Source organism: Phacochoerus africanus, chromosome 7 (genome assembly GCF_016906955.1).
Source record: "Phacochoerus africanus isolate WHEZ1 chromosome 7, ROS_Pafr_v1, whole genome shotgun sequence".
NCBI lineage: Eukaryota > Metazoa > Chordata > Mammalia > Artiodactyla > Suidae > Phacochoerus > Phacochoerus africanus.
The window spans coordinates 71,013,459-71,037,122 of record NC_062550.1 but is presented as its reverse complement, the minus strand read 5'-3'; the positions used below and the strand labels follow the sequence as shown (position 1 = coordinate 71,037,122).

General features: G+C 50.0%; 2 protein-coding genes across 8 annotated transcripts; one reads left to right on the top strand and one right to left on the bottom strand.

Annotated features, from left to right (window-relative positions):
- Positions 1–182: 182 nt before the first annotated feature.
- On the bottom strand, positions 183–17,548 carry FOXM1 (forkhead box M1). 5 transcript variants are annotated; one of them, XM_047787821.1, is made up of 9 exons: positions 17,264–17,548; positions 14,146–14,719; positions 13,267–13,418; positions 10,593–10,793; positions 8,849–8,977; positions 7,507–7,551; positions 6,928–6,997; positions 6,629–6,804; positions 183–2,132 (listed from the first exon to the last, which is right to left on the bottom strand). In XM_047787821.1, exons 2-9 carry the CDS (start codon positions 14,669–14,671, stop codon positions 1,107–1,109), a joined length of 2,325 nt encoding a protein of 774 aa, XP_047643777.1. In that variant the 5' UTR covers positions 14,672–14,719; positions 17,264–17,548; the 3' UTR covers positions 183–1,106. The 5 variants fall into 5 exon arrangements, with proteins under 5 accessions (XP_047643777.1, XP_047643782.1, XP_047643778.1 ...); XM_047787826.1 differs by having other exon boundaries at positions 6,707–6,804; XM_047787822.1 differs by having other exon boundaries at positions 14,170–14,719.
- On the top strand, positions 17,502–23,664 carry RHNO1 (RAD9-HUS1-RAD1 interacting nuclear orphan 1). 3 transcript variants are annotated; one of them, XM_047787829.1, is made up of 3 exons: positions 17,502–17,644; positions 21,482–21,691; positions 22,348–23,664. In XM_047787829.1, exons 2-3 carry the CDS (start codon positions 21,566–21,568, stop codon positions 22,900–22,902), a joined length of 681 nt encoding a protein of 226 aa, XP_047643785.1. In that variant the 5' UTR covers positions 17,502–17,644; positions 21,482–21,565; the 3' UTR covers positions 22,903–23,664. The 3 variants fall into 3 exon arrangements, with proteins under 3 accessions (XP_047643785.1, XP_047643783.1, XP_047643784.1); XM_047787827.1 differs by having other exon boundaries at positions 21,482–21,733; XM_047787828.1 differs by having other exon boundaries at positions 17,640–17,702; positions 21,482–21,733.

Genomic DNA, 23,664 nt, shown 5'->3' with positions numbered 1-23,664 from the left:
GAAGAGGTCGGGTGTGCAGGACCAGCATCTGAAAAGCCGCTGTATTAGAAGGTGCCAGGGCAGGTGGGTGGCCCAGCTGAAGCCCTCTGACTCTCCTCCCAAGGCTCCTTGCCTCTTCCCTGTCATCCACTTTCCTTCCTGACCTCCTATGCCATAGGACCCAGCCGCCAGCACGCCAGACAGCATGTTCACCCCAGGTTTTATTGAGTAGGTAGTTACAGTAGTGTTCTGGGTTGCGTGCTCGCCATCAGCTGGGCAAAGCTGCAGTGCAGGCCCTCCCTCCTGTGCGTGCGGCAGGTTGGCCCTCCCACCTCCGAATGCGTCTCTCTGGCATGATTAGGGACCTTATCAGAGAAACGTCTCTCAGGCACATCTGGGCACCCATGCTGCTCCAGATGCCTCTACTTCCCACCCCCATTCAACTCTTGACCCATAATGAGACTTTTTTTTTTTTTTTTTTTAAGCAGGATTTCTTCTTGCAAGAAAGCTGACTTGGAAACATGGGGAGGTGGGAGGGCAGGGCAGTAATAGGGGCTGGGGCAAGCAGACCCACTCGTGTGGGCGCCCACAGTGAGGAACCCTCAAGGGAGGTGCCTGGGCCTGGAAGGAACCAGGTGCTACAGGCTCTCCCTCATCCAGGAGCCAGAAGCAAAGTGACCCCCCTCGTCACCCTCCCCACTTCTGGCAGTCTAGATAGTGATCTAAGGAGAGAGGCTTACCTTTATAATTAGAGGATAATTTGGAGGATATATACTATTTACAGGGCCACCCTGAAGGGAGCAGGGATGTGGGAGGCTGCAGGGCACAGATGCAAACAGTCTGGGGGCTCCCACTTTTTTCACCCTTGTTTTTGCTGTTCCCATCATCAGCTCCCAGTAGGGAGCGAGGGATCAGATTCTATTGGGGAGCAGGTGGCACAGAAACCGGCCGCCTGGGGAAGGCCCAGGGTGGCTACAGCGTGACACCTGCCTTGGCATTGCCAGGCCAGGTAGGGCTTGAGGAGCGGATGGCCCCTGCCTGCTGTCCTCACTCAAGAGCGCTTGGAAGGCCAGCCACACGAGCGCTGGGAGCTCAGACAGCTGAGTGGCAAGGGCAAGGTTCCATCTCTACCGCAGGTCGGGAATGAAGTGAGCCCAGCTGATGCCGTCCGGGCCCAGTGGGTCCTCCTCCAGGCCAGGGAAGCTGATGTCCAGCAGGATCCTGCTGAGGCTGTCATTCATCGTGTCTAGGACCAGGCCTTCGGTCAGAGAGCGGTTGGCTGAGAGGCTGGCCACCTGCGGCTCGGGGGAGCCTGGCTTGGGGACTTCCATATCTGAGGGGGAACAGCTGCTGAAGGGGTCAGAGGTGAGGTCGAAGGGCTCGGAATTGAGGAGCTCTCGGGGTGAGTCAAAGAGGGGGACACTTTTCATCGGGGTGGTGCCAAGATCCGTCAGCTCCAGGGCGTCAGGCAGGGGACCCAAGGCACCCTGGGGGGTTCGTACTGGGCTGAAATCGAGCCCCCCAACTTTGGCTGGCGGTGTGAGCCTCCAGGATTCAGGGCTCATGGGGAGGACAGATTTGCTCGGGGTGGAGGAGATGGGCAGCGTCTCCTTAACGGGTGTCTTGAAAGGTCCGCCCTCCTCCGGGGAGCAGCTGAGCTGGGAGGCAGGCCGCGTGGACACTGCAGGGAGGGCGAGGTCTGTGGCTGGCCGGGAAGGCCCGGGGCCCTCAGCGAAGAGCAGCTCGGGCTCGTCCAGACATGGGGGCAGGAGGTGCTGTTTCCTTCGAGACCGGCTCATTTCCCTCCTCTCCCTTCGTTTAATCACAAGCATGTCAGAGACGCAGCGGGCAGGGGACTTGTGCCCGCCATGGGCCTTCCTGGGCCGAGGGGTGGGAGAGTGGGATGAATCCTCCCAGGACTGGGACAATTCCTCCTTGACAGACGGACAGGGCGAGGGCCACTCCTCCAGGGGCGGGCTCTCGACCTTGATGGGCCTCCCCAAGTGTGGTGCTTCCTCTCCAGGCAGGATTTCCTCCTCCTTGATGCCCTGGACCGACAGCAGGGGAGACAGCCCTTCTCCCAGCAGGAGTTTCTCCTCTTTCACCGGTCCTGCCGTGGGCAGGGGGGCGATCCCCTCGTCCGCCAGCAGCACCTGAAAGGGAAGCAGGAGAAGGTGAAGGGGAGGCCCTAGATGCAAAGCAGGCACCGGGTAGGACACAAGGTCATGACTAAGATGAGCGGTGTGCTGGTACCCACCCTCTTTTGTCTTTTTGAAGTTTTCAAAACTATTAAATATGAGACTACGTGATGAAGGTGGTAGCTTGGTTCTGGGGAGGGGGGGAGATGGAGCATTTAATATGGTGTCGGCATAATTAGCATCCATCTGAGAGAAAATAAGATGGGATGCCTGGGATTTCCCACTATGGTGCAAGGGGATCGGTGTCGTCTCTGGAACACTGGGATGCAGGTTCGATCCCTGCCCTGGCACAGTGGGTTAGGGATCCTGTGTTACCTCAGCTGCTGCCTAGGTCACAACTGTGGCTTGGATCTCACCCCTGGCCCCCGGGAACTCCATATACCGTGAGGCAGCCAAAAAAAGAAAAAAAAAATTGATGCCTCTTTCATACTGGACACAAAGTCTTCAACAGAGAAATTAAAACCATACAAATCCTGAAAGAGAATCTAGCAGACTACATGCACAATCTGAGGGTGGGGGTGACCTTCTTAACCAAGACTGGAAACCCAGAAGCTGCAAAAGAGAAGAGAGACATATGTGATTACATTCAACTTTAAAGTCTGACTGCAGGAGTTCCCGTCGTGGCGCAGTGGTTAACGAATCCGACTAGGAACCATGAGGTTGCGGGTTCGGTCCCTGCCCTTGCTCAGTGGGTTAACGATCCGGCATTGCCGTGAGCTGTGGTGTAGGTTGCAGACGCGGCTCGGATCCCGTGTTGCTGTGGCTCTGGCGTAGGCCGGTGGCTACAGCTCCGATTCGACCCCTAGCCTGGGAACCTCCATATGCCGCGGGAGCGGCCCAAGAAATAGCAAAAAAAAAAAGACAAAAAAAAAGTCTGACTGCAGCAAGAGATACTGTAAACAAAGAAGTAAACAATGAAGTAAAAAATATCTTTGGCATAGGAGTTCCTGCTGCGGCTCAGCGGAAACAAATCTGACTAGGAACCATGAGCTTACAGGTTTAATTCCTGGCCTTGATCAGTGGGTTAAGGATCCGTTGCTGTGAGCTCTGGTGTAGGTTGTAGACGCTGGTCAGATCCCGTGTCGCTGTGTCTCTGGCGTAGGCTCCCATTCGACCTCTAGCCTGGGAATCTCCATATGCCACAGGTGCAGCCCTAAAAAGAAAAAAAAAATCTTTGGCATAAAAGACAGGTTAATATTTTAATAACAAAGAATTCTCACAAATGATTAACAAAACCCTATGGGAAGATGGGCTATGTCCCTAAGTAAGCGTTTCACAGGGAACAAATTCAAGCGACCAAACGTGGTTGATAAGCAAAGAAAGGTGAAAGGAAACAAGGAAGTACCCTTTATACATGGAGATGTGCAAATATTTTTAAATTTTTTTTGGTCTTTTTGCCTTTTTCCTTTTCTTTTTTTTTGCCTTTTCTAGGGCCGCTCCCGCGGCATATGGAGGTTCCCAGGCTAGGGGTCGAATTGGAGCTGCAGCCTCCAGCCTACGCCAGAGCCACAGCAACATGGGATCCGAGCCGCGTCTGCAACCTACACCACAGCTCACGGCAATGCCGGATCCTTAACCCACTGAGCAAGGCGAGGGATTGAACCTGCAACCTCATGGTTCCTAGTCGGATTCGTTAACCACTGCGCCACTATGGGAACTCCGAGATGGGCAAATATTTTAAAGACTGACTGTACCAATTACAAATACAGGTCTTACTGGTGCATATGTAAATTATCACAGACTTTTCTGGAAGCCAATCTTGCAATATTTAATAAAATTTGAAATACCTGTCCATTCAACTACTCAGCCATAAAAAAACAAAGTAATGCCATTTGCAGCAACATGGGTGCAACTAGAGATTCTCATACTAAGTGAAATAAGTCGGAAAGAGAAAGACAAATACCATATGATATCACTTATATGTGGAATCTAAAATGTGAGCAATGAACCTATCTGCAGAACAGAAACAGACTCACAAAGATGAAGAACAGACTTGTGGTTGCCAAGGGGGAGTGGGGGGGGAGTGGGGAGGGAGTGGGAGGCAAACTTACATTTACAGTGGATAAGCAATGAGGTCCTGCTGTATAGCACAGGAAACTATATGCAATTACTTGTGACAGAACATGATGGAAGATAATATAAGAAAAATATATGTATGTGTATATACGTATATGTATGACTGGGTCACTTTGCTGTACAGCAGAAACTGGCACAACATTGCAAAGCAACTGTACTTTAATGGATAAATAAATACCTGTCCACTCAGCCATCTCATGTCTGGTTCCCTATTTCTTGGAAATAAAAGCACTAGTAGGAAAGATACTTGCAAATGTATTTATTGCAATGTTGGTCACAGGGCAAAAACACTAGAAATAAGATGTGTCCATAAATAATGGAATAGTTGGAAAATTTATGGCAGAGCCACACCATGGAATATTGTGTGGCTATTTTTAATTTTTATTTATTTATTTATTTTTGTCTTTTTGTCTTTCGAGGCCCACACCCTTGGTATATGGAGGTTCCTAGGCTAGGGGTCCAATTGGAGCTCTAGTTGCTGGCCTACACCACAGCCACAGCAACGCAGGATCTGAGCCACATCTGCGACCTACACCACAGCTCATGGCAACGCCGGATCCTTAACTCACTGAGCGAGGGCAGGGATCAAACCCGCAACATCACGGTTCCTAGTCAGATTCGTTTCCACTGCGCCACGACGAGAACTCATGTGTGGCTCTTATAAAATAACGAATTAGAGCACACCAAGTGACTTGGAAGAATTTCTGTGGGGCTAAGTGTGTGTAATATGATCCCATTTTCAGCTTTCTGGGTGTAGTCTGTGTTCATGTATAAAACGGCTTTGGTGATCTGTGTATGCAGATTAAGAGCATGGGCGAATCATGGAAGAAAGCATGCTAAATTGTCAGCATGGGTTATCACAAGGAGCAAGGGTGACGTGGGTGGAGGGGAGAGGAGGGGAGGCAAACAGAAGAAAAGGAGAAAGAAAAGACTGCCTTCAAAACAAAAACAGTATTCAGGATACAATCACATTAATGCATTTATGTGAAATTATATGTGGCGGGCATACTTTTATGTACATTTATTTATTTATATATTCATTTAAATATATATATTTATAACATATATTTTCTTCTATTTTTGGGGGGTGGGGCCACACCTGTGGCCTGCAGAAGTTCCCGGGCCAGGGATTGAACCCAAATCACAGTATAACCAGAGCCACAGCAGCGACAGCACTGAATCCTTAGCTTGCCGAGCCAAAAGGAAATTCCAAAACTATTTTTCTTTCAGGAAAAAACAAAAGCAAACCCAAGTCTCTCCTCCCAGAGCCCCTGCCATGTCCATCTCCTGGAAAGCGGCCAAGAAGCCCTTCCTCTACTTGTCACAGGTCACCTTGTGCTCATGGGTCCTTCTCTACATCACGATGTGGGCTTAACATTACCCTCCTCGCCCCTCCGGCTACACCCCTGATGCTCAGCCAGGAGCAGCTTCCCCCAGTGAGACATCTGGAGATAGTTTTTATTGTCATTCCAGGGGGTGGTCCTGCTGTCTAGGGAGGGAGGCGAGGGATGCAGCTAAACATCCTTCAGGGCCCAGGATAGCACCCCTCCACTCCCAGCAAAGAATTCTGTAGCCCTCCATGTCCGCCAAAGGGAGGTGGAGAAACCCAGAGCTCAACCGACCCAGTCATCCTCCCTCTCCACACCTGTCTGCTTACCCAAATCTACTTCCTCTTATTTATGCATATATATATATATGTATGTATTTATTTTTCCTTTTCAGGGCTGCGGCCATGGCATATGGAAGTTCCCGGGCTAGGGGGTGGAATGGAGCTACAGCTGTCAGCCTACGCCACAGCTCACGGCAACGCCAGATCCCCCAACGGGCTAGGGATTGAACCCACATCCTCATGGATACCAGCTGGATTTCTTTCTGCTGCGCCACAACCGCAACTCCCCCCAAATCTACTCCCTCAAGCCTACTTCCCTTGTGAATCCTCGAGAACATCTCAGCGCATCTGTTATCACCCTTATCAGAATTCTCACAAACTCATCAGGCATTTATGGGCCTTCCAACACCGTTTACATTGTTTAACAAGTTCCCAGTTAGCTCTTTTTTTCTTATTTTGGGTTTTTTTGGGTTTTTTTTTTGGCTGTGCCTATGGCATATGAAAGTTCCCGGGCTAGGGATGGAACCCGGGCCGTAGTTGCAACCTGAATCACAGCCGTGGCAACACCTGATCCTTAAACCGCTGCGCCACACGGGAACTTTCCCTAGTTAGTTTATAATGCTATTGAATTTTCCTACGTATTTAAACCTTGTTTATCCAACTGGATTTATAAGCTTCTCCAGGGACACTTAGCAGAATGCTTTGCAGGCTGCAGGTCCAACACCTGTAATTGCAGGTCTCCTCTGAGGAAACCAGAAGCACTGACCTTGGGGGCAATGCGGACTCGCTTGCTGTGGCGGGCAAGCTCTGAGCTCATGAGTGAGGCTGCCAGGGGAAGTGGCACCTTGACTGAGGGCTGCAGCACCAGGGCCTGGTTCACGGGGAACTGGATGGGCACCAGGTACGAGCTAACCCGAGGCAGCAGTGGCTTCATCTTCCGCCCTAGGAACAAAAAGGAGGGGTTGGAGGTGTAGTCCGGGATCCTGGCTCTTCTTCCCCAGCTTAGATCCCTGGGTCCAACCCCCTAGAGGCGTGGCCCCCAGACCAGGCCTCCCCCATACTTACGTGCGCCCAAGGGGAGTTCGGTTTTGATGCTCATGTTCCGGCGGAGCTCAGGATTGGGTCGTTTCTGCTGCTGTTTGGGGCAGAGGGAGAGAAAGAGACTCTGCTGAGCAAGGTGGGGGATGAAGGAGGGAAACCCCACCAGCGGCTCCAGTACAATTTCTGCTTGTGGGGAGGTGGCAGCAGACCCGAGGAGGGAGGTGGGCGGTCCTCCTACCACCTCATGCAGGTGTCCTCATTCCCAGGGCGGCAAGCGTGGAGCTCGAGGAGGGACAGAGAGCCAGGGAGAGGAGAGAGCACATGCCGCCCACCAGGCCTGTGCCACGCACTGGTGTCCCCCCGCCACGGCCTGCTCTGCTTCAGGGCGCCTGCAGGAGCTGCGGCAGGGGGAGGAGGGCACACAGGAGTCCGAACTCTGAGAGAGGTGGCGGCCACCAGTGTCACCACTCCTGTTCAGGGCTGGCAGGTGCATGGCTGCAGGCTCCCTTCCCCTGCTTGATGTCTCGTCCCTGTCACTGAAGCCATGCTGAGCGTGGAAGGGAAACCAGGCTGAGCTCCCGAGCCGGAGGGAAAGAATCTTACTGATTCCAAGTGCTTGGGCGACTGTGGAGACCCTGGGTCCAGTGGCTGGTGACGGTCAGGCATCGCGGGAGAGAAATGAGACGCAGTTACTACCAGTGCAGTCAACTTGACCAGACTGGGCAGGCACCTACTGCTGATGGTGGTCAGGGTCACCCTGACAACGGTCCTCCCCAGAAGCACTGGCACCCTGAAATCCTAATGCAGTAGCTTTGGAAAAGAGATTCTGGTAGCTCTGTTCTGCTCTCCAGCCTAAAGAAGGCCTCTTTATTTTAATTTTATTTTTTTTTTTAATTTCATTGAAGTGCAGTTGATTTACAATGTTGTGCTAATTTTTGCTGTATAGCAAAATTGTGACTCAGCCATACGTACACACATATTCTTTTTCTTTTTTTTAGGGCTGCACCTATGGCATATGGAGGTTCCTAGGCTAGGGGTCAAATCAGAGCTGTAGCTGCTGGCCTGCGCCACAGCCAGGCTGGAGCTGACCCACATCTGCAACCTACACTGCAGCTCACAGCAACGCCGGATCCTTAACCCACTGAGCGAGGCCAGAGACCAAACCTGCATCCTCTTGGATGCTAGTCAGATTCACTTCCACTGAGCCACGACGGGAACGCCATATATTCTTTTCCGTTACGGTTTATCACAGGACATGGAACACAGTCCCCTGTTCTATATGGTAGGATCTTGTTATTTATCCATCTGATCCATACTAGTTTGCCTCTGCTAATCCCAAACTCTCAATCCTTCCCTCCCTATTGGCAACCATAAGTCTGTTCTCTTTGTGAGTCTGTTTCTGTTTCATAGATAAGTTCATCTGTGTCATAATTTAGATTCCACATAGACGTGATATCCTATGGTATTTGTCTTTCTCTGACCTCACTTAGTATGAGAATCTCTAGCTGCATCCATGTTACTGCAAATGGCATCATTTCATTCTTTTTTATGAGTAAGAAGGGCTTTTTGAAAGCCAGATTTCCCAGACTTTCTTTTTAAGAATCACTTGAGATCTTTGCTAAAAATATTCCTAGGCCCAGCCCAGTCTTACTGCATCAGAGGCCCCAAGAGATGGGCCTGGGAAGTTGTATTTTTAACAAGTGTTCCAGGCAGTTCTTATCACAGGGCAGTGAGGGCAACCTGTCCTCCGGAGGCCCCCTGTCTAGATCAGCGTGCCCTCTCCTCTGGGGCCTGGTCTGGCCGAGAAGTATGTCACCACTCATGGGCTGGCCGACCTCAACCCTGTCCGGATCAGATGAGATCACTCCAAGAAGGATGTGTAACCTTTTGAGACGGCTCACAACCCCAAATTAAGGCCCTATTTGGACAAAATCAGGACACTCACCTTAAACACCTGATCCAGCGTCAAGTAGCGGTTGGCACTGGGATGAATGGTCCAGAAGGAGACCTTGCCGTTGGCGGATGTCTCACGGACAAACATGTCGTGGAGAGAGAGGTTGTGGCGAATGGAATTCTGAAAGGCGAGGACACCACTTATCAGCGACTCTTGGCTTTGGAAACATCGCCTCCGATGTCCCCAAGAAAATCAGCCCCAGGTTCTGGGTCCTTGTAAGCTTGCCTCCTGGCAGCTCTCTCTCCAGACACTCTGCTCGGCAGAGCCGGCCACCTGAGCCACAGGCCCATTTATCCAGCAGGGACGGAGGCTGGGGCCATTCCTGGGCTGGAGAGAAAGCAGAGACCCGGATAGCTGCCAGGGCTGGGAGAGAGAAGTGCGGCTGCCAAGGAGTAGTCAGTAGCGAGAGGCGGGTGAAGAAGTTAGGAAGCTGGGAAGTTTAGTTGAGGTGAGAGTGTGAAGTAAGACTTCTGCTGTGGGGAGTTCCCGTCGTGGTGCAGTGGTTAACGAATCTGACTAGGAACAATGAGGTTGCGGGTTCGGTCCCTGGCCTTGCTCAGTGGGTTAACGATCCGGCGTTGCCGTGAGCTGTGGTGTAGGTTGCAGACGTGGCTCGGATCCTGCGTTGCTGTGGCTCTGGCGTAGGCCGGTGGCTATAGCTCCGATTCAACCCCTAGCCTGGGAATCTCCATATGCCGCGGGAGCGGCCCAAGAAATAGCAACAACAACAACAACAACAACAGACAAAAGACAAAAAAAAAAAAGACTTCTGCTGTGGGAAGAATGCTCCAAAAGCCCCCTTGGCCCGGGGTTGAGTATCTGTCGGGAGACCTAAGCTGTGGCTCTGAGTCCTGATGCTGCCAGGCAGCTGGCTATTCCCGTGAACACGGGGAAGAGAAGATCTCTGTCTTCTAGAAAAGAGATATGACTTTATAGGACATGAATCTTGGTTTGTTTGTTTGTTTATTTTGTTTTTATTTCTTGCTGTGCCCACGGCACATGGAAGTGCCTAGGCCAGGGATGGTGCCCTGAGCCGCTGCAGCGACAACACCAGATCCTTAACCCGCTGCGCCACAGAAGAACTCCTAGAGGTGAATCTTGGATGACATTTTTGTTTTGTTTTTTTCCTTAATACCTTTTCCAAAGCAGCTACTTAGTCATTCCAGCAGCTGTTCAATGTAGCACAGAAGTGGGCTTTTAGTGCTGCACTGAAGAGCCTCTATTAATCCAAGGCAGTGACAGATGAAGTGGTCGTAGGGATCTTATTGATGATTTTGCCTGGATTCATCAGGATCAAGTCACAGCTCAAAAGATACAATTGTTGGCATTCCCTTTTTGGCGCAGTGGAACCGAATCCGGCTAGGAACCATAAAGTTTTGGGTTTGATCCCTGGCCTTAATTAGTGGGTTAAGGATCCGGCGTTGCCATGAGCTGTGGTGTAGGTTGCAGACGTGGTTTGGACCTGGCGTTGCTGTGGCTGTGGTGTAGGCTGGCAGGTGTAGTTCTGATTTGACCCCTAGCCTGGGGAGCCTCCACATGCCGTGGGTACGGCCCTAAAAAGACAAAAAAAAAAAAAAAAAAGAAGAAGAAGATACAATTGTTTGTGGTTCTAGCATCCTTTGCATTTAACTACTCCCCACCCCCTCCTGCACTGGACACACAAACTCTGCACTTCTGGGTACACAAACTGTCGGGCTGGAGGGACCTTGTCTTGGGTTGTTAGGGGACACAGTACCTTCCAGCCTGGCTTGGCAATGTGCTTAAAATAGGGGAAGTGGTCCTCGATCCAAGTATAGATGTCTTTCAGGGTCATGCGCTTCCTCTCTGTGCTGTTGATAGCAAACTGTATCATGGCCATGTAAGAATATGGTGGCCGCTCCGACGCAGAGTGTGGCCAGGAGGCTGATGTCCCTGGGGGCCCCTCAACCTGAGGGTCCTGAGAATCCAAAGGGAAAGAGAAAAGGCAATGACATGGAAGAGTTCATAAGACCCCCCTCCCTCCACAAAGCATCCTCTAGAGAAACCTTTTATCCCACAGAATCATACTAGATACAAACTCATCTGAGACCACTATTTCATAGAATAAAACTGTAGGATTAGGAATGATCTTTGAGATGATCTAATCCAGGCTCCAGATAACATAGAACCACTTCTCCATCATCAGTCATTGTGTTGAAGATATTGCTCAATCATAAGCAGAAGTCCCCCCCCACCAAAAAAAGCAGAAGTCCAGTCTTCCTTAGCTGAAACCTCTCAGGAAAGCCTGGGTATATATTATGACTCTTAAAGCACTGATTTTATGCTAAAACGATACCTATTTTTAATTAAAAAAATTTTTTTTTTGTCTTTTTGCCTTTTCTAGGGCTGCTTCCAGAGGCATATGGAGGTTCCCAGGCTAGGGGTCTAATTGGAGCTGCAGCCACCGGCCTACACCAGAGCCATAGCAACTCGGGATCTGAGCTGCGTCTGCAACCTACACCACAGCTCATGGCAATGCCGGATCATCAACCCACTGAGCAAGGCCAGGGACCGAACACACAACCTCATGGATTCGTTAACCACTGTGCAAAGATGGGAACTCCCGATACCCATTTTTTAGACCTGAGTGTTGAGGGACCTGGGTCTTAGTCTGACCTACTCAGGCCAAGTGCATCCCGGTGTGATGCGAATAAATCCATCTCCTTTCAATATCTGTATGAAAAAATAATCTCAAGAGTATGGGACTCTCACATGTCTGCTAAGCACACATCTAGCCTAGTCTTAGGCAAAAATCTGATTATTCGTATTTAAAAAAATTGAGCCATAACTTTATAAAGTACACATTTCACATGAACAGCTCAATTCTCACCCTGTACATATGCATGTAAATTTTCACTTCTAAAGGTTAAGGAGTTCCCCCTGTGGCTCAGTGGTAACAAGCCCAACTGGTATCCATGAGGACTCTGGCCTTGATCAGTGGGTTAAGGATCCAGCATCGCCGTCAGCTGTGGTATAGATCACTGATGCGACTCAGATCCCGTGTTGCTATGGCTATGGTGTAGGCTAGCAGCTGTAGCTCTGATTCAACCCCTAGCCTGGGAACCTCCATGTGCCGAGAGTACGACCCTAAAATAAATAAATAAAGATTGTTAAATGTGGACTAAAGAGTACATATACAAAAGGATCTAGGTACGGCAACTGTGAAAAACCACCCCAGGCCACACAAATGGGTCAAATCAATTTTGATTGCTGGAGAGGTATTTCAAATTCACACCTAGGGAGTTCCTGCCGTGGAGCAGTGGAAATGAATCTGACTAGGAACCATGAAGTTGCAGGTTGGATCCCTGGGCTCACTCAGTGGGTTAAGGATCCGGTGTTGCCATAAGCTGTGGTATAGGTTGTAGATGTGGCTCAGATCTGGTGGATAAAGCTCCTATTAGACCCCTGGCCCGGGGAACCTCCCTATGTCAAGGGTGTGGCACTGAAAAGACAAAAAGATAAATAAATAAAATTCACATCTAATTCATTTTATTTGCTATTAATATACCTTTTTTTTTTCTTTCCCTGTTTTAGGGCCGCACCTGCGGCATATGGAAGTTCCTGGAGCTAGGGGTTGAACTGGAGCTGCATCTGCTGGCCTAGGCTACAGCCACAGCAATGTTAGATCCTAGCCACATCGGCGACCTACACTGCAGCTTGTGGCAATGCCGGATCCTTAACCCACTAAATGAAGCCAGGGATCAAACTCTCATCCTCATGGATACTAGTCAGGTTGTTTTTTTCAGGGCCACACCCTCAGCACATGGAGGTTCCCAGGCTAGGGGTCGAATCAGAGCTACAGCTTCCAGCCACAGCAACGCCAGATCCAAGCTGCGTCTGTGACCTACACCACTGCTCATGTCAACACCAGATCCTTAACCCACTGAGCGAGGCCAGGGATCAAACCTGCAACCTCACGGTTCCTAGTCAGATTCACTGCCGCTGTGCCATGACAGGAACACCCTAGTCAGGTTCTTAACCTGCTGAGCCACAATGGGAACTCCACGTTTTAATATATTTTGTAATAAAACTTGTTAGAAAATGCTGTATTCCTTTCATACTGTTGGGGTGCCTCTTTAAAGTTCAAGTGGCTTTCCAAATTAAGACCTCTTCATTATTTCCTGAATACCTACCCACTACCTTCTAAGGGCCGAGTACTAAAACCCAGTGCTGGTGGGATGCAGGGTGAGCCAGAGGAAGGAATCTGCCCTCGAGGAAATTTCACAGATGTGGAAATTTCATAAGACTCCAGGCAGAGAGGGAGTTCCAGACTACATAGAATCACATTAAGTGAACCTGGAAATTCTGCTCCATGGGCCACTTGATCTATTTCCCTTCCTAGAAATTCCCCGCATCGGCCATTCACCCTAGTGAGTAACGGAACAGTTCACCTTAGCCTGACTCTGCTCCAGGTGACGATTCTCCTTTTCCTCCACCTCTTGCTTGATGCTGCAGGAGCCCAGCCCATCGGAAGTCATCTTTCCAAGCCACTGGATATTGGTCAAGCTGTTGTCTAGAGGGCAGCCCGCTGCCTCGCCTCCAGCTACAGGGAAACAACACAAGATGCCACAACCGCCTGACCCCGTGCCTGGCAGACCCACCAAAATTGGTGGCTAGAGATCACCTTGCCAGGACCTCTGCCCTTAGGGACAGGGAGCATGTGCTGAAGCTACTGTGGCCCTCAGGTACTCTGCCCCACTGGGGTTTGGGGAGAAATTCAGGAGCCCAGTTCGAATTGCATTTCAACCTGAGTCACACTGAACCTTATAAATCAGTCAAGGGAACCTTACAAAAGCATGATTATCTGCACAAAGAAAGTCACGTTCCTCCTCATGCTTCCTCCTTCATTAAGATGGAGAAAGACACAGGGAACTATAATCACTTGTGATGGAACATGATGGAGGATAATGTGAAAAAAAGAATGTATATAAATGTAACTGGGTCACTTTGCTGTACAGCAGAAATTGACAGAACACTGTAAGTCAACTATAAGAAAAAATTTTTTAAAAAATGGAGAAAAATCCCTACTTTCTATCCAATGCAAAGGACAAACAGAAACGGTAAACAAACCCTTTTCCAATATAAAGAAGGCAAAGGAAAAGCTAAATTCTACTGCAACCCTTTTGACACTGTCCAAAGGATCTGGGTTAAAGTTTCAGGATGAAGAAAGGCAGGGCTTTCCCCCCATTCAGGCAGACACCTGTCTGTCCTAAGCATCAACACAGCTGATGGTGGTCCTTGCCACCAGAGAGGAAAGGCTGGCTTCTCACCCCTTTGCCTTGCAGTCCACGTACCACAGCTCTCCCATCTCCGCCCAGGAAGGGCTGCAGGTGGTTTAGGAAGATTCGTGTCCCGAGATGCAGACTTTGGCCCCAGGGTCTCAGTTATCACTTCTGTGCTCTTGGGCTTATGGCTGGTTTGGGCTTGAGGCTGGGGTCCTGGAGGGTGAGTTGGGGCTCCCCCACAGCTGATGAGGATAAATTTGTTAGGCCCATTGCTGCCACTCTCCTTTCCCTTGGCGGTCAGTGCTGTGATGATGCTCTGGATATTGGCATTGTTGGGGACAGCCACCACTTGGGTATTGGGCATAGTGGGATGGTTAATAATCTTGATCCCAGCTGGAAACTTGCAAGGGTTGGACTCTGCCACCTCCTTGGAGGCCTGCACTTGACTAGGCTCTTGTTGGGCAGGGGGCCTCTTAGGCTCCTCTTCTGATGTTTCACCTGGGGCATTTTGACCAGGAAGGGGCAACCTTCGTCTTTTGAGAATCAGTGGCCGACGGGGGCTGGTTTTCATTATGAGTTTGTGCTTTCACTCTCCATTGAGAAATCACAAGCATGGACCCTGGAAAGTGCAAGAAAGAGCAGGATATCAGAGATCTGTTAGGAGGTTTTGTTAGAGAGGGGTGTTCCTCTTCATGACCAGGAGGGTAAGCCCATGGGCCCCGGTGAATGGTCCTTGGGCCTCTGTAAAGACTAAAGACAACGGGAGATGAGTTCTACGGAAGCAAACAGAGGCAATTCAAAGTGAGATTGAGTTGGTTGTAGGTCAACATAGCCAAAGGTCTGGAAGCTTAAGAACGTTTGGCAACAGGAGTTCTTGTCGTGGCTCAGTGGTTAACGAATCCGACTTGGAACCATGAGGTTGCGGGTTTGATCCCTGCCCTTGCTCAGTGGGTTAAGGATCCGGCAATGCTGTGAGCTGTGGTGTAGGCTGCAGACACGGCTCGGATCCCGAGTTGCTGTGGCTCTGGCGTAGGCCGGTGGCTACAGCTCCGATTAGACCCTTAGCCAGGAAACCTCCATATGCCTCGGGAACAGCCCAAGAAATGGCAAAAAGACCAAAAAAAAAAAAGAATGTTTGGCAACAGATACAAGTAGGGGAGCTACAAAAATGTGGAAATGCCTATTATTGCCTACAATAATTCAGATCACTTGCAGTGACTGTAGGGGTGGGAATGCTAGAATGGACATTCTGATAAGTCCCCAATCCCATAATCCATTCTAGTCTGGAGCATTTACATATATATATATATATATATATATATATTTTTTTTTTTTTCAGCCCCAACTGCAGCATGCAGAAGTCCTGGGCTAGGGATTGAACCCAAGCTACAGGAGTGATGACACCAGATCCTTAACCACTAGGCCACCAGGTAACTCTCCTATCTCTCTCTCTCTCTCTCTTTTTTTTTTTGTCTTTTTGCTATTTCTTGGGCCGCTCCTGCGGCATATGGAGGTTCCCAGGCTAGGGGTCGAATAGGAGCTATAGCCACCGGCCTATGCCAGAGCCACAGCAACTCAGGATCCGAGCCGTGTCTGCAACCTACACCACAGCTCACGGCAATGCCGGATCGTTAACCCACTGAGCAAGGGCAGGGACCAAACCCGCAACCTCATGGTTCCTAGTCGGATTCGTTAACCACTGTGCCACAACGGGAACTCCTCTCTCTTTTTTTTTTTGATCTTTTTATGGCCCCACTCAAAGCATATGGAAGTTTCCAGGCTAGGGGTTAAATTGGAGCTACAGCTGCTGGCCTACACCACAGTCCCACAGTCACAGCAATGCCAGATCCTTAACCCACTGAGCGAGGCCAGGGATTGAACCCATGTCCTCATGGATGCTAGTTGGGTTTGTTACCGCTGAGCCACAACGGGAACTCCCTCTTTTATATTTCTTATAATATTTCACTTTATAAATTAAAGGATCTGTGCCCACAGAATCAGAGGAAAAAGGCAAATTATCTGTTGCACTATTGTCACACCACTGAAGGAAACATCTCCCAGTTCATGAGACCTCAGATAAAAGGGAAACTGCCCCCTTCAAGGCCCAGGGTACAGTTGTGCAGATCATGGCTGACATTCACTTAACAGGCTATTATCCTTCCACTGATTTAGAAAAAAAAAAAAAAAACATTTTCCCCACAATTTGCAAAATATCTATATTGAGACATTTTATAACTTGTAAGTACTTATTCATATTTTGATTTTCTAGGCATGCAACTAGACTGCTTAACTTTCAGAGTCAAGACCATAATCCCTCTCTCCAGGTGGTTCTGTAATGTTAATGGAAATCGGTTTTATCTTTTAAAAATTGTGTTTTGTTGATTTTAACATATCCATGAATACTCTACCATAATGTAGAGTTGTGTGATTCTACTGAGAGGTGCTTTGAGAGACAGAGGAATAGGTTGTCTCTTTTTTAGGCTATCTGCAATCTCCCTAAAAATGATTGTCACACTCATATGACATTTGCCATCTGCTTAGAAGTCACAGACCTTCTCCACTCTGCCTCCTCCCTTTCCTTTACATCTAGGTTTCCTCTCCCTTCAAATCTCAGTTTTACCTCCACCTCCTATCTCTTCTGGCCTTCCTCCCTCCACCCATCAGTCAGAAGACAGTAGTACTGGCTTCCTACCCCTCACCCCAGAATATCTTCCAGGTCTAAAGTTTAATTTTCCTTTCTATTCAGACCACCCTCTACCTCCCATGGCCAATCCTTTCTAGCCCGGAACGGCTCCCGCGACCCCGCGACCCCACCCCCATCCAGACCACATAGGACAAGGGTCTCCAGGACCGCGAGGAGGGCCCTGGGAAAGGGCGGGGTGGAGGCAGTGCAGCCTAATGGTGAGAGCACCTGGGCGCAGGGACTAGGAGCTGGTCGGTGTCGGTTCTAAGCGGAGTGGGCTCAGATGGATCCCATCCGCCGTCTGCCAGAGCGAGCAGGCCGCCCTTCCTCCCAGGGAGGGCCCGGGCCGCTCCGCGAGAGAGGTGAGGAGGCCGGGAGGTGGTGCAGAAGCGCGGTGCAGCCCCGCCACCTCCCGCTGGAGCCGGCCCTCCGCGCCGTCTTGCCGCCGGGCTCCCGGGCCTCCCTCCTGCCGCCGCTCACCTCTCTGCACCGTCAGCTCCGGGCTCCCGGAGGCTCCACGCTGCTCCCACCTGCAGGCCGGGCCGCGTCCCCGGGCTGCGGGGTGGGGAATCCCGGGATCCCGCCGCGGGGGGGGGGTGTTGTCCCGGGCCGGGGCCGGGGGTGGGGTCCCGCTCCGGAGCTTTCAGTTTGTTCCGCTGTTTGAAATTGGCGCCGGCGGAGCGTTGCGGTCACGTGACGGGCGTGGCCAATCGGCGGCGGCCTTGTTTCCGCGATCCGCCTGGTCGTCTGGGCGGGCGCTGCGGTCCAGCCCGGCAGGTGAGGTTGCTCGGCCGGCGGGAGAGGCCAGTGAGGTGGCCCCGCCGGGCAGTGAGGTCGGCGGAGCGGCGGCGGGTGAGGCAGGTGAGCCGGAGAGTCGGGACCGCCGGCGAAGCCGCGGCGGGCGAGGCGGAACCTAGAGGTGCGGGCGCGCGGCTCTTGGGGAGGACGCTGGAGGGCTCCGCTGCGGCGGGACGCGGGGACACTGGGTATCACGGGCAGGCCCCGCAGCCCTCCGGGCCCTGAGCAGCCGCCGCCCCGGGATCTTCCCCCCTCAGCGACTTCCCAGCTGGTGGAGGGGATGGGGGAACTGTCCTCCGTTGACCTGCAACCAGCGACCGTCTGGAGCCCCTACCGGCCTTCGGGCTACTTGGGCGCAGTTGTGACCTTGTTCAAGCTCCCTCCTCCTCAAAATTTACATACAGGCCGCAAACTCCGCCTCGGCTCTGAACCCTCAATCCAAACCTCGTTCCCGGCCCCATGCTATCGTTTATATGTTGTAAATTACTTTATTATTAACTTAGGCAACACCTAAGTTTAGTTGAGTACCCATTGTGCACCAGGCCGCGCTAGGATGCAGTGGCAGAGGGGCCTTTCTCCTGAGCTTACGGTCTGATGGGAGGAGAGAGGAGACATTTTCGAAGCAAATTACCTATTTAAACAAATGAAGAGTTCAACTGTGAGGTGATAAATTAGAACTCGGGGATCACATTGAGTATCTCCAGTAAGAGGATCTGGCCTTAAGGGAGGTGAGAAGAGCATTTCCCAGGAACTCAGGGGTCTGTGATCTGATACCTTTAGGCAAAGGTGGGAGGGAGACCCTCAAAGCAAAGGGTGGGAGGTGCTGCAGGGCAGTGTGGTAGGAGGGGAGGAAGGGAGGTCTGCACAGAGGCTGAAGCGTCTCTGAGGAGTGTGAGCTAAGAGACCTGTGCAGAGTGCGTGTGAGATGAAGCTGGAACCAGAGCCTCAGGACCTTAGCCACCACTGAAAAGTTTGGTCCTTACGGAGAATCAAAACATGTTAAGCAGAAGAGAGTCAGGATTAGATTTGCAGTTTAAAGAGTTCACGGAGGGATGTGCCTGAGTAGGCCAGTTAGGCTATTGCACTGCCCTAGGCCAGAATTGTTGGAACTTGAAGGGTGTGGGGGCCAGAGGGAGTAGGAGAAAGAGGAGTAGGGTAATGTTATTATTTTTCACAAAGGATTACTTTTATCAAATTTTGGGTTGAACCTAATAAACAAGTCTCAGAAAAAATAGATGGCCACTGTGTTTAGTACTGAACTATCACTAAACCCTATAATTCTGTTTCCCCCCCTTACAAGTATAAATTGACATAACACATTATATTAGTTTCAGCTGTACAACATAATGATTTGCATTTTGTGTGTGTGTGTGTGTCTTTTTTAGGGCTGCATCTATGGCATATGGAAATTCCCAGGCTAGGGGTCAAATTGGAGCTGCAACTGCTGGTCTACATCACAGCCACAGCAACACGGGATCTGGGATCCGAGCTGCATTTGCGACCTACACCACAGCTCACGGCAATGCCAGATCCTTAACCCACTGATTGAGGCCAGGGATCGAACCCGCGACCTCACAGTTCCTTGTTGGATTCGTTTCCACTGTGCCATGATGGGAACTCCCTTGTAATCTTTTCTTCATGCAAGTTTTTCTTCACATATCTTTTCAGATAGGTCCTCCCCAACCAGCCCTAGGTCTAAACAGCCCTAGGTCAGCTCAGCCCTTAGGCCATTTCCCTTTTCTCTGTACCTCTTATCACTTCCCAACTAGATGTAAGCGCCACGAGGGCAGGGATTGAATTTTGTAATCTGGTAAATATTTTCAGCACCTGTAACAGTGCCCAAAAAATAGTCATTCTGTAAATATTTATTGAGTAAATGAATGAACAAATGGATGTATTTATTACCTATGTTCCCCCTAAAATATTAGGGTACCCTCTACCCTTGAGGGTAGAGACTTAGTCCTTATTTTTCTTTACCTGCATCTCCACTGCTTAGTGACATGAGGGATGTTGCTTTTTTGTTGTTGACTGAATGGATGAGTCATGGCTGTATAGTAGAACCAGTCTGCCCTGCTGTGTGGACCTCTGGGATGCCCTGCCCTACCTCCTACTCTTCTGCCCACTGCATTCAGACTTCGGTCCCACCAACCATTGATAAGTTCTTACTAAAATGGATCTGGGGAGTTCCTGTTGTGGCTCAGCGGTAATGAACCCAACAAGTATCCATGAGGTTATGGGTTTGATCCCTGGCCCCGCTCAGTGGGTTAAGGATTCAGCGTAGCTGTGCTGAAGGCTGGCAGCTACAGCTCTGATTTGACCTCTAGCTGGGAACTTCCATATACCACACCTGTGGCCCTAAAAAGAAAAAAAAAAAAAAAGCTGATCTGGTTCTAGGTTCCATGGATGCTTTTTCAGACTTTGTATTGCTTTGTGGGTCCTGCTGACCCTGCCTCTGTCTCCAGCCTCCCATCCCTACATGACACAGCCCATGTTCTGGCCTCATCTGCTCTCAGGTAATACAATAACCTTCTTACTGGTCCCCCTGCTTCCAGGGCACTTGTTCTCTCCTTTCACGCTGCTGCCAGGACAACAGAAACAAACAAAAACCAGTTATGGCACTTAGGAGACAATTGAAAATTTGAACACTGGCTATTTGATATTTACTATTTAAAGAATCTACATATGTAAATATATATTGTATAGATACATACAAAATATAAATGTATATATTTTATACATTTATGTTAAATGTATAGTGTTGTGTTAATAGGAATGAAACCATGACTGGGAATATCATATTTTTATTTCATTTATTTATTTTTTTGTCTTTTTGCCTTTTCTAGGGCTGCTTCTGCGGCATATGGAGATTCCCAGGCTAGGGGTCCAATCGGAGCCGTAGCCACTGGCCTACGCCAGAGCCACAGCAACGCGGGATCTGAGTCGTGTCTGCGACCTACCCCACAGCTCACGGCAATGCCGGATCGTTAACCCACTGAGCAAGGGCAGGGACCGAACCCGCAACCTCATGGTTCCTAGTCGGATTCGTTAACCACTGTGCCACGACGGGAACTCCTCATATTTTTAAAATAATGCGGGAGTACCCTGGTAGCTCAGCAGATTAAGTATCTGGTGTTGTCATTGCTGTGGCTCAGATCAGTTTGATCCCTGGCCTGGGAACTTCTACATGTCGTGGGTGCAGCTAAAAAAATTAATAATAATCGGAGTTCCCGTCGTGGCTCAGTGGTTAACGAATCCGACTAGAAACCAAGGGTGATCCATCTGCTTGGAAATCTTTAGTGGTCACTTAGGCCAAAGCCCACACTCAGGTGGTCACCTGGTTTTCTGAACTGACCCTGACACCACTTCCCACCTTGGTTCTTGCCCTTTGTCTTTTCATGGCCTGTGTCCTGCCCGGTGGAGCCTGTGTCCCTGAATTTTCTGTGCTCTTGCCTTTGTATGTGCTGCCCCTCTGCTTGGAGCTCCCTCCCTGTTCCCCGGCTTTTCCTAGTCTTCTGTCCCGAGGTCTGTGTCACTCTCTCCAGGAGTGGAAGCACCAGTCTCATTATTGTAACTGTCTCCCTCTGCTGGCTCTCAGCTCTTTGAAGAGGGCACCATCCCTGTCCTGACCAGTGCTTGGCACTCAGCAGAGGATCCTGGGATAAGTGCTTATTCCACTCTAAACTCCCAACACTCGGCATGGTGCTTACCTTGCGCTGATAAGTGTTCACTGAAGCAATGTCGTTGAGCATGAACTGCCAGGTATTGGTGGTGTAGGTGTAGGAAGCCGGTGCAGGCATACCACCCCCACCCCCCCAAATCTTGGGGTAGAGCTGCCTGCAGAATCAGCTTGCAGAGTATGACGAAGAGCTGGAGAATCATCAGATTGTTTCTTCTCCACAGGCATGGGTTGGAGTTGGCGTCTCTCCCCGGACCTGACCACAACCAGCATCATGCAGTTACTAACTGCTCCTCTCTCACGAATTGATGCCGCCCCGGAAAAGACGCCGCCCACCTTCCCGGAAACCTCAGCTGCTGTTCCACCAACGGCCACTGGAGGGCCCCAAACACCGCTGTGGATCACCCCAGCTTCCCATCACCCACACCAGACAGGTGCCCAGCAAGCCCATTGACCACAGCACCATCACTTCCTGGGTAGGCCATGGGATTCTTACCCTGACCTCAGAGCTCTGTGAACCAGGGCTTCCAAAGGATAAGGAAACTAGGGCGTTGCTCATGTGGTTCAGCGGTAACGAACCCGACTAGTATCCACTGAGGATGCGGGTTTAATCCCTGGCCTCACTCAGTGGGTTAGGAAATGGCGTGAGCTGTGGTGTACGTCATAGATGCAGCTCAGATCTGGCATCTTTGTGGCTCTGGCGTAGGGTGGCAGCTGCAACTACGATTGTACCCCTAGCCTGGAAACTTCCATGTGCTTCAGGTGCAGCCCTAAAAAGAAAACAACAACAACAAAGGATAAGGAAAGTCATGGGGGCAGGCCAAGGAGGCGGTGTACTCTCTGTCCACAGCCATCTTCTCTGTTTATCTTTTTTCCTAGGTTCACCCTAGTGCAGGGGTTGGTTGGAATTGAGGTCTCCCCACCCATTCCTCTGAAAGAGTTCAGTATAAATATTTCACTGTTTTTTGTTCTGTGACCATCACTGTTGTGGGCCCCCGTTTAGGATCCTGGTCATCGGGGGCAGTTTGCTTAGGTTTGAGTTTAGCAGCTGAGTCTCATCACTTTTTTTTTCTCCTTTTGGAATCCTTAGGTGTCACCTCAGTTTGACACAACAGCAGAAAGCTGGCTCCCAGCCAACCAGAAACGTCGTCACCGAGACCAGGCAAGGCGTTCAAGTCGAAAATCTGCCAGCTCCAAGTTTCCGCATTTAGCGTTTGAGAGTCCACCATCTTCTGCCAGTTCAGCCACACTTGGGATGCCCTTGATCAGGGACCACCCCAGTCAGCCAGAAAAGGACATTTCCAGGAGGCCCTTAGTCCCACTTCTCAGCCCCCAGAGCTGCGGGGAGCTGTCAGCACAGGCGCTTCATAGCTTCCCTTATGTGTTCCTGCCCCCTGATATCCAGACGCCAGAGTCCTTGATGAAGGGCGGGCTCATTCCCTCGGAGCAGAGGGAAAACAGCCCCCCCAGCTGCTCCCTTCCCACAAGTGTGCCCGAGAGCCCGGAGCCCGGGCCTGTTCTGGTTGAAGATACCCCCGAGGAGAAGTATGGGTTAAAGGTCACCTGGAGGAGGAGACGACACCTGTTTACTTACCTCAGGGAGAGGGGGAAGCTGAGCAGAAACCAGTTCCTTGTGAAAAACTGACTGGATTTCTCAGACGTCAGTGGTCTCAAATTGCTGGTTTTCATGGAGTTGCTCAAGTCACTTTTCTGGCTCACAAGAGAGTGTGTCAATAGAATAACTTGGAAATAACACCAATACCATCAGGAGAAAAAAGATGCTTTAACTAGAGCCCTGGAGCCATAAAAGAATTCAATTCCCAGATTTGCTTTTGCAAAAGAGCTTGTGTCATAAACAGTTTTTAGTGTCAGCCACAGTTCGCTTCTTATTTTTCTTGTATTAACTGTTTAAAATTTTTAAATATCTTATGACTGTTTAAAATATACGTAAATAAATAGCTGCAGAAACTTTTTAGAGAACCCTGCTTCTGTCACTAATGCAGCACTACAGCCCCCTCCCATGATCTCTCTTAATTGTTGCCTTTAACCACTACTTATTCATTCTTTTAATTACGTCATTTAAACTGAATTCATTCCACATGTTTGAATACAATTCTGTGGGGCTCAGCGACCGCTTCCTCTGACCTGATGCATGGGAAGCAAAGTGACTTTATAGTTAAGCTGATGCCTCTGCAGTCTTGGCCCATCTGCTCAAAGGGCAAGATGCTGAACAGGCAGCTAGCCTGTTTAATGAATTGGTGGGATCAGGGCAATAAAGGGGACATAGTTACCTAGGGTTGCTGTTCTGATTTTTTGTTTCCAACTGAAGTCAATATAGGATAGGATGGGAAATGATTTTTTGTTGTAACTGTTTAAAATGTATGTAAATAAATGTTTTCAAATACTG

What these genes read in the sequence shown, in the direction of transcription:
- RHNO1 (XM_047787827.1), top strand. Translation starts at nt 21,566, where the DNA reads ATGCCGCCCCGGAAAAGACGCCGCCCACCTTCCCGGAAACCTCAGCTG. An exon ending in ACAGCACCATCACTTCCTGG is followed by an intron (nt 21,734 to 22,347) that starts GTAGGCCATGGG and finishes TGGAATCCTTAG; the next exon opens with GTGTCACCTCAGTTTGACAC.
- FOXM1 (XM_047787821.1), bottom strand. Translation starts at nt 14,671, where the DNA reads ATGAAAACCAGCCCCCGTCGGCCACTGATTCTCAAAAGACGAAGGTTG. An exon ending in GTGGACTGCAAGGCAAAGGG is followed by an intron (nt 13,419 to 14,145) that starts GTGAGAAGCCAG and finishes GTTTCCCTGTAG; the next exon opens with CTGGAGGCGAGGCAGCGGGC. An exon ending in CGAACTCCCCTTGGGCGCAC is followed by an intron (nt 6,805 to 6,927) that starts GTAAGTATGGGG and finishes TTTTGTTCCTAG; the next exon opens with GGCGGAAGATGAAGCCACTG.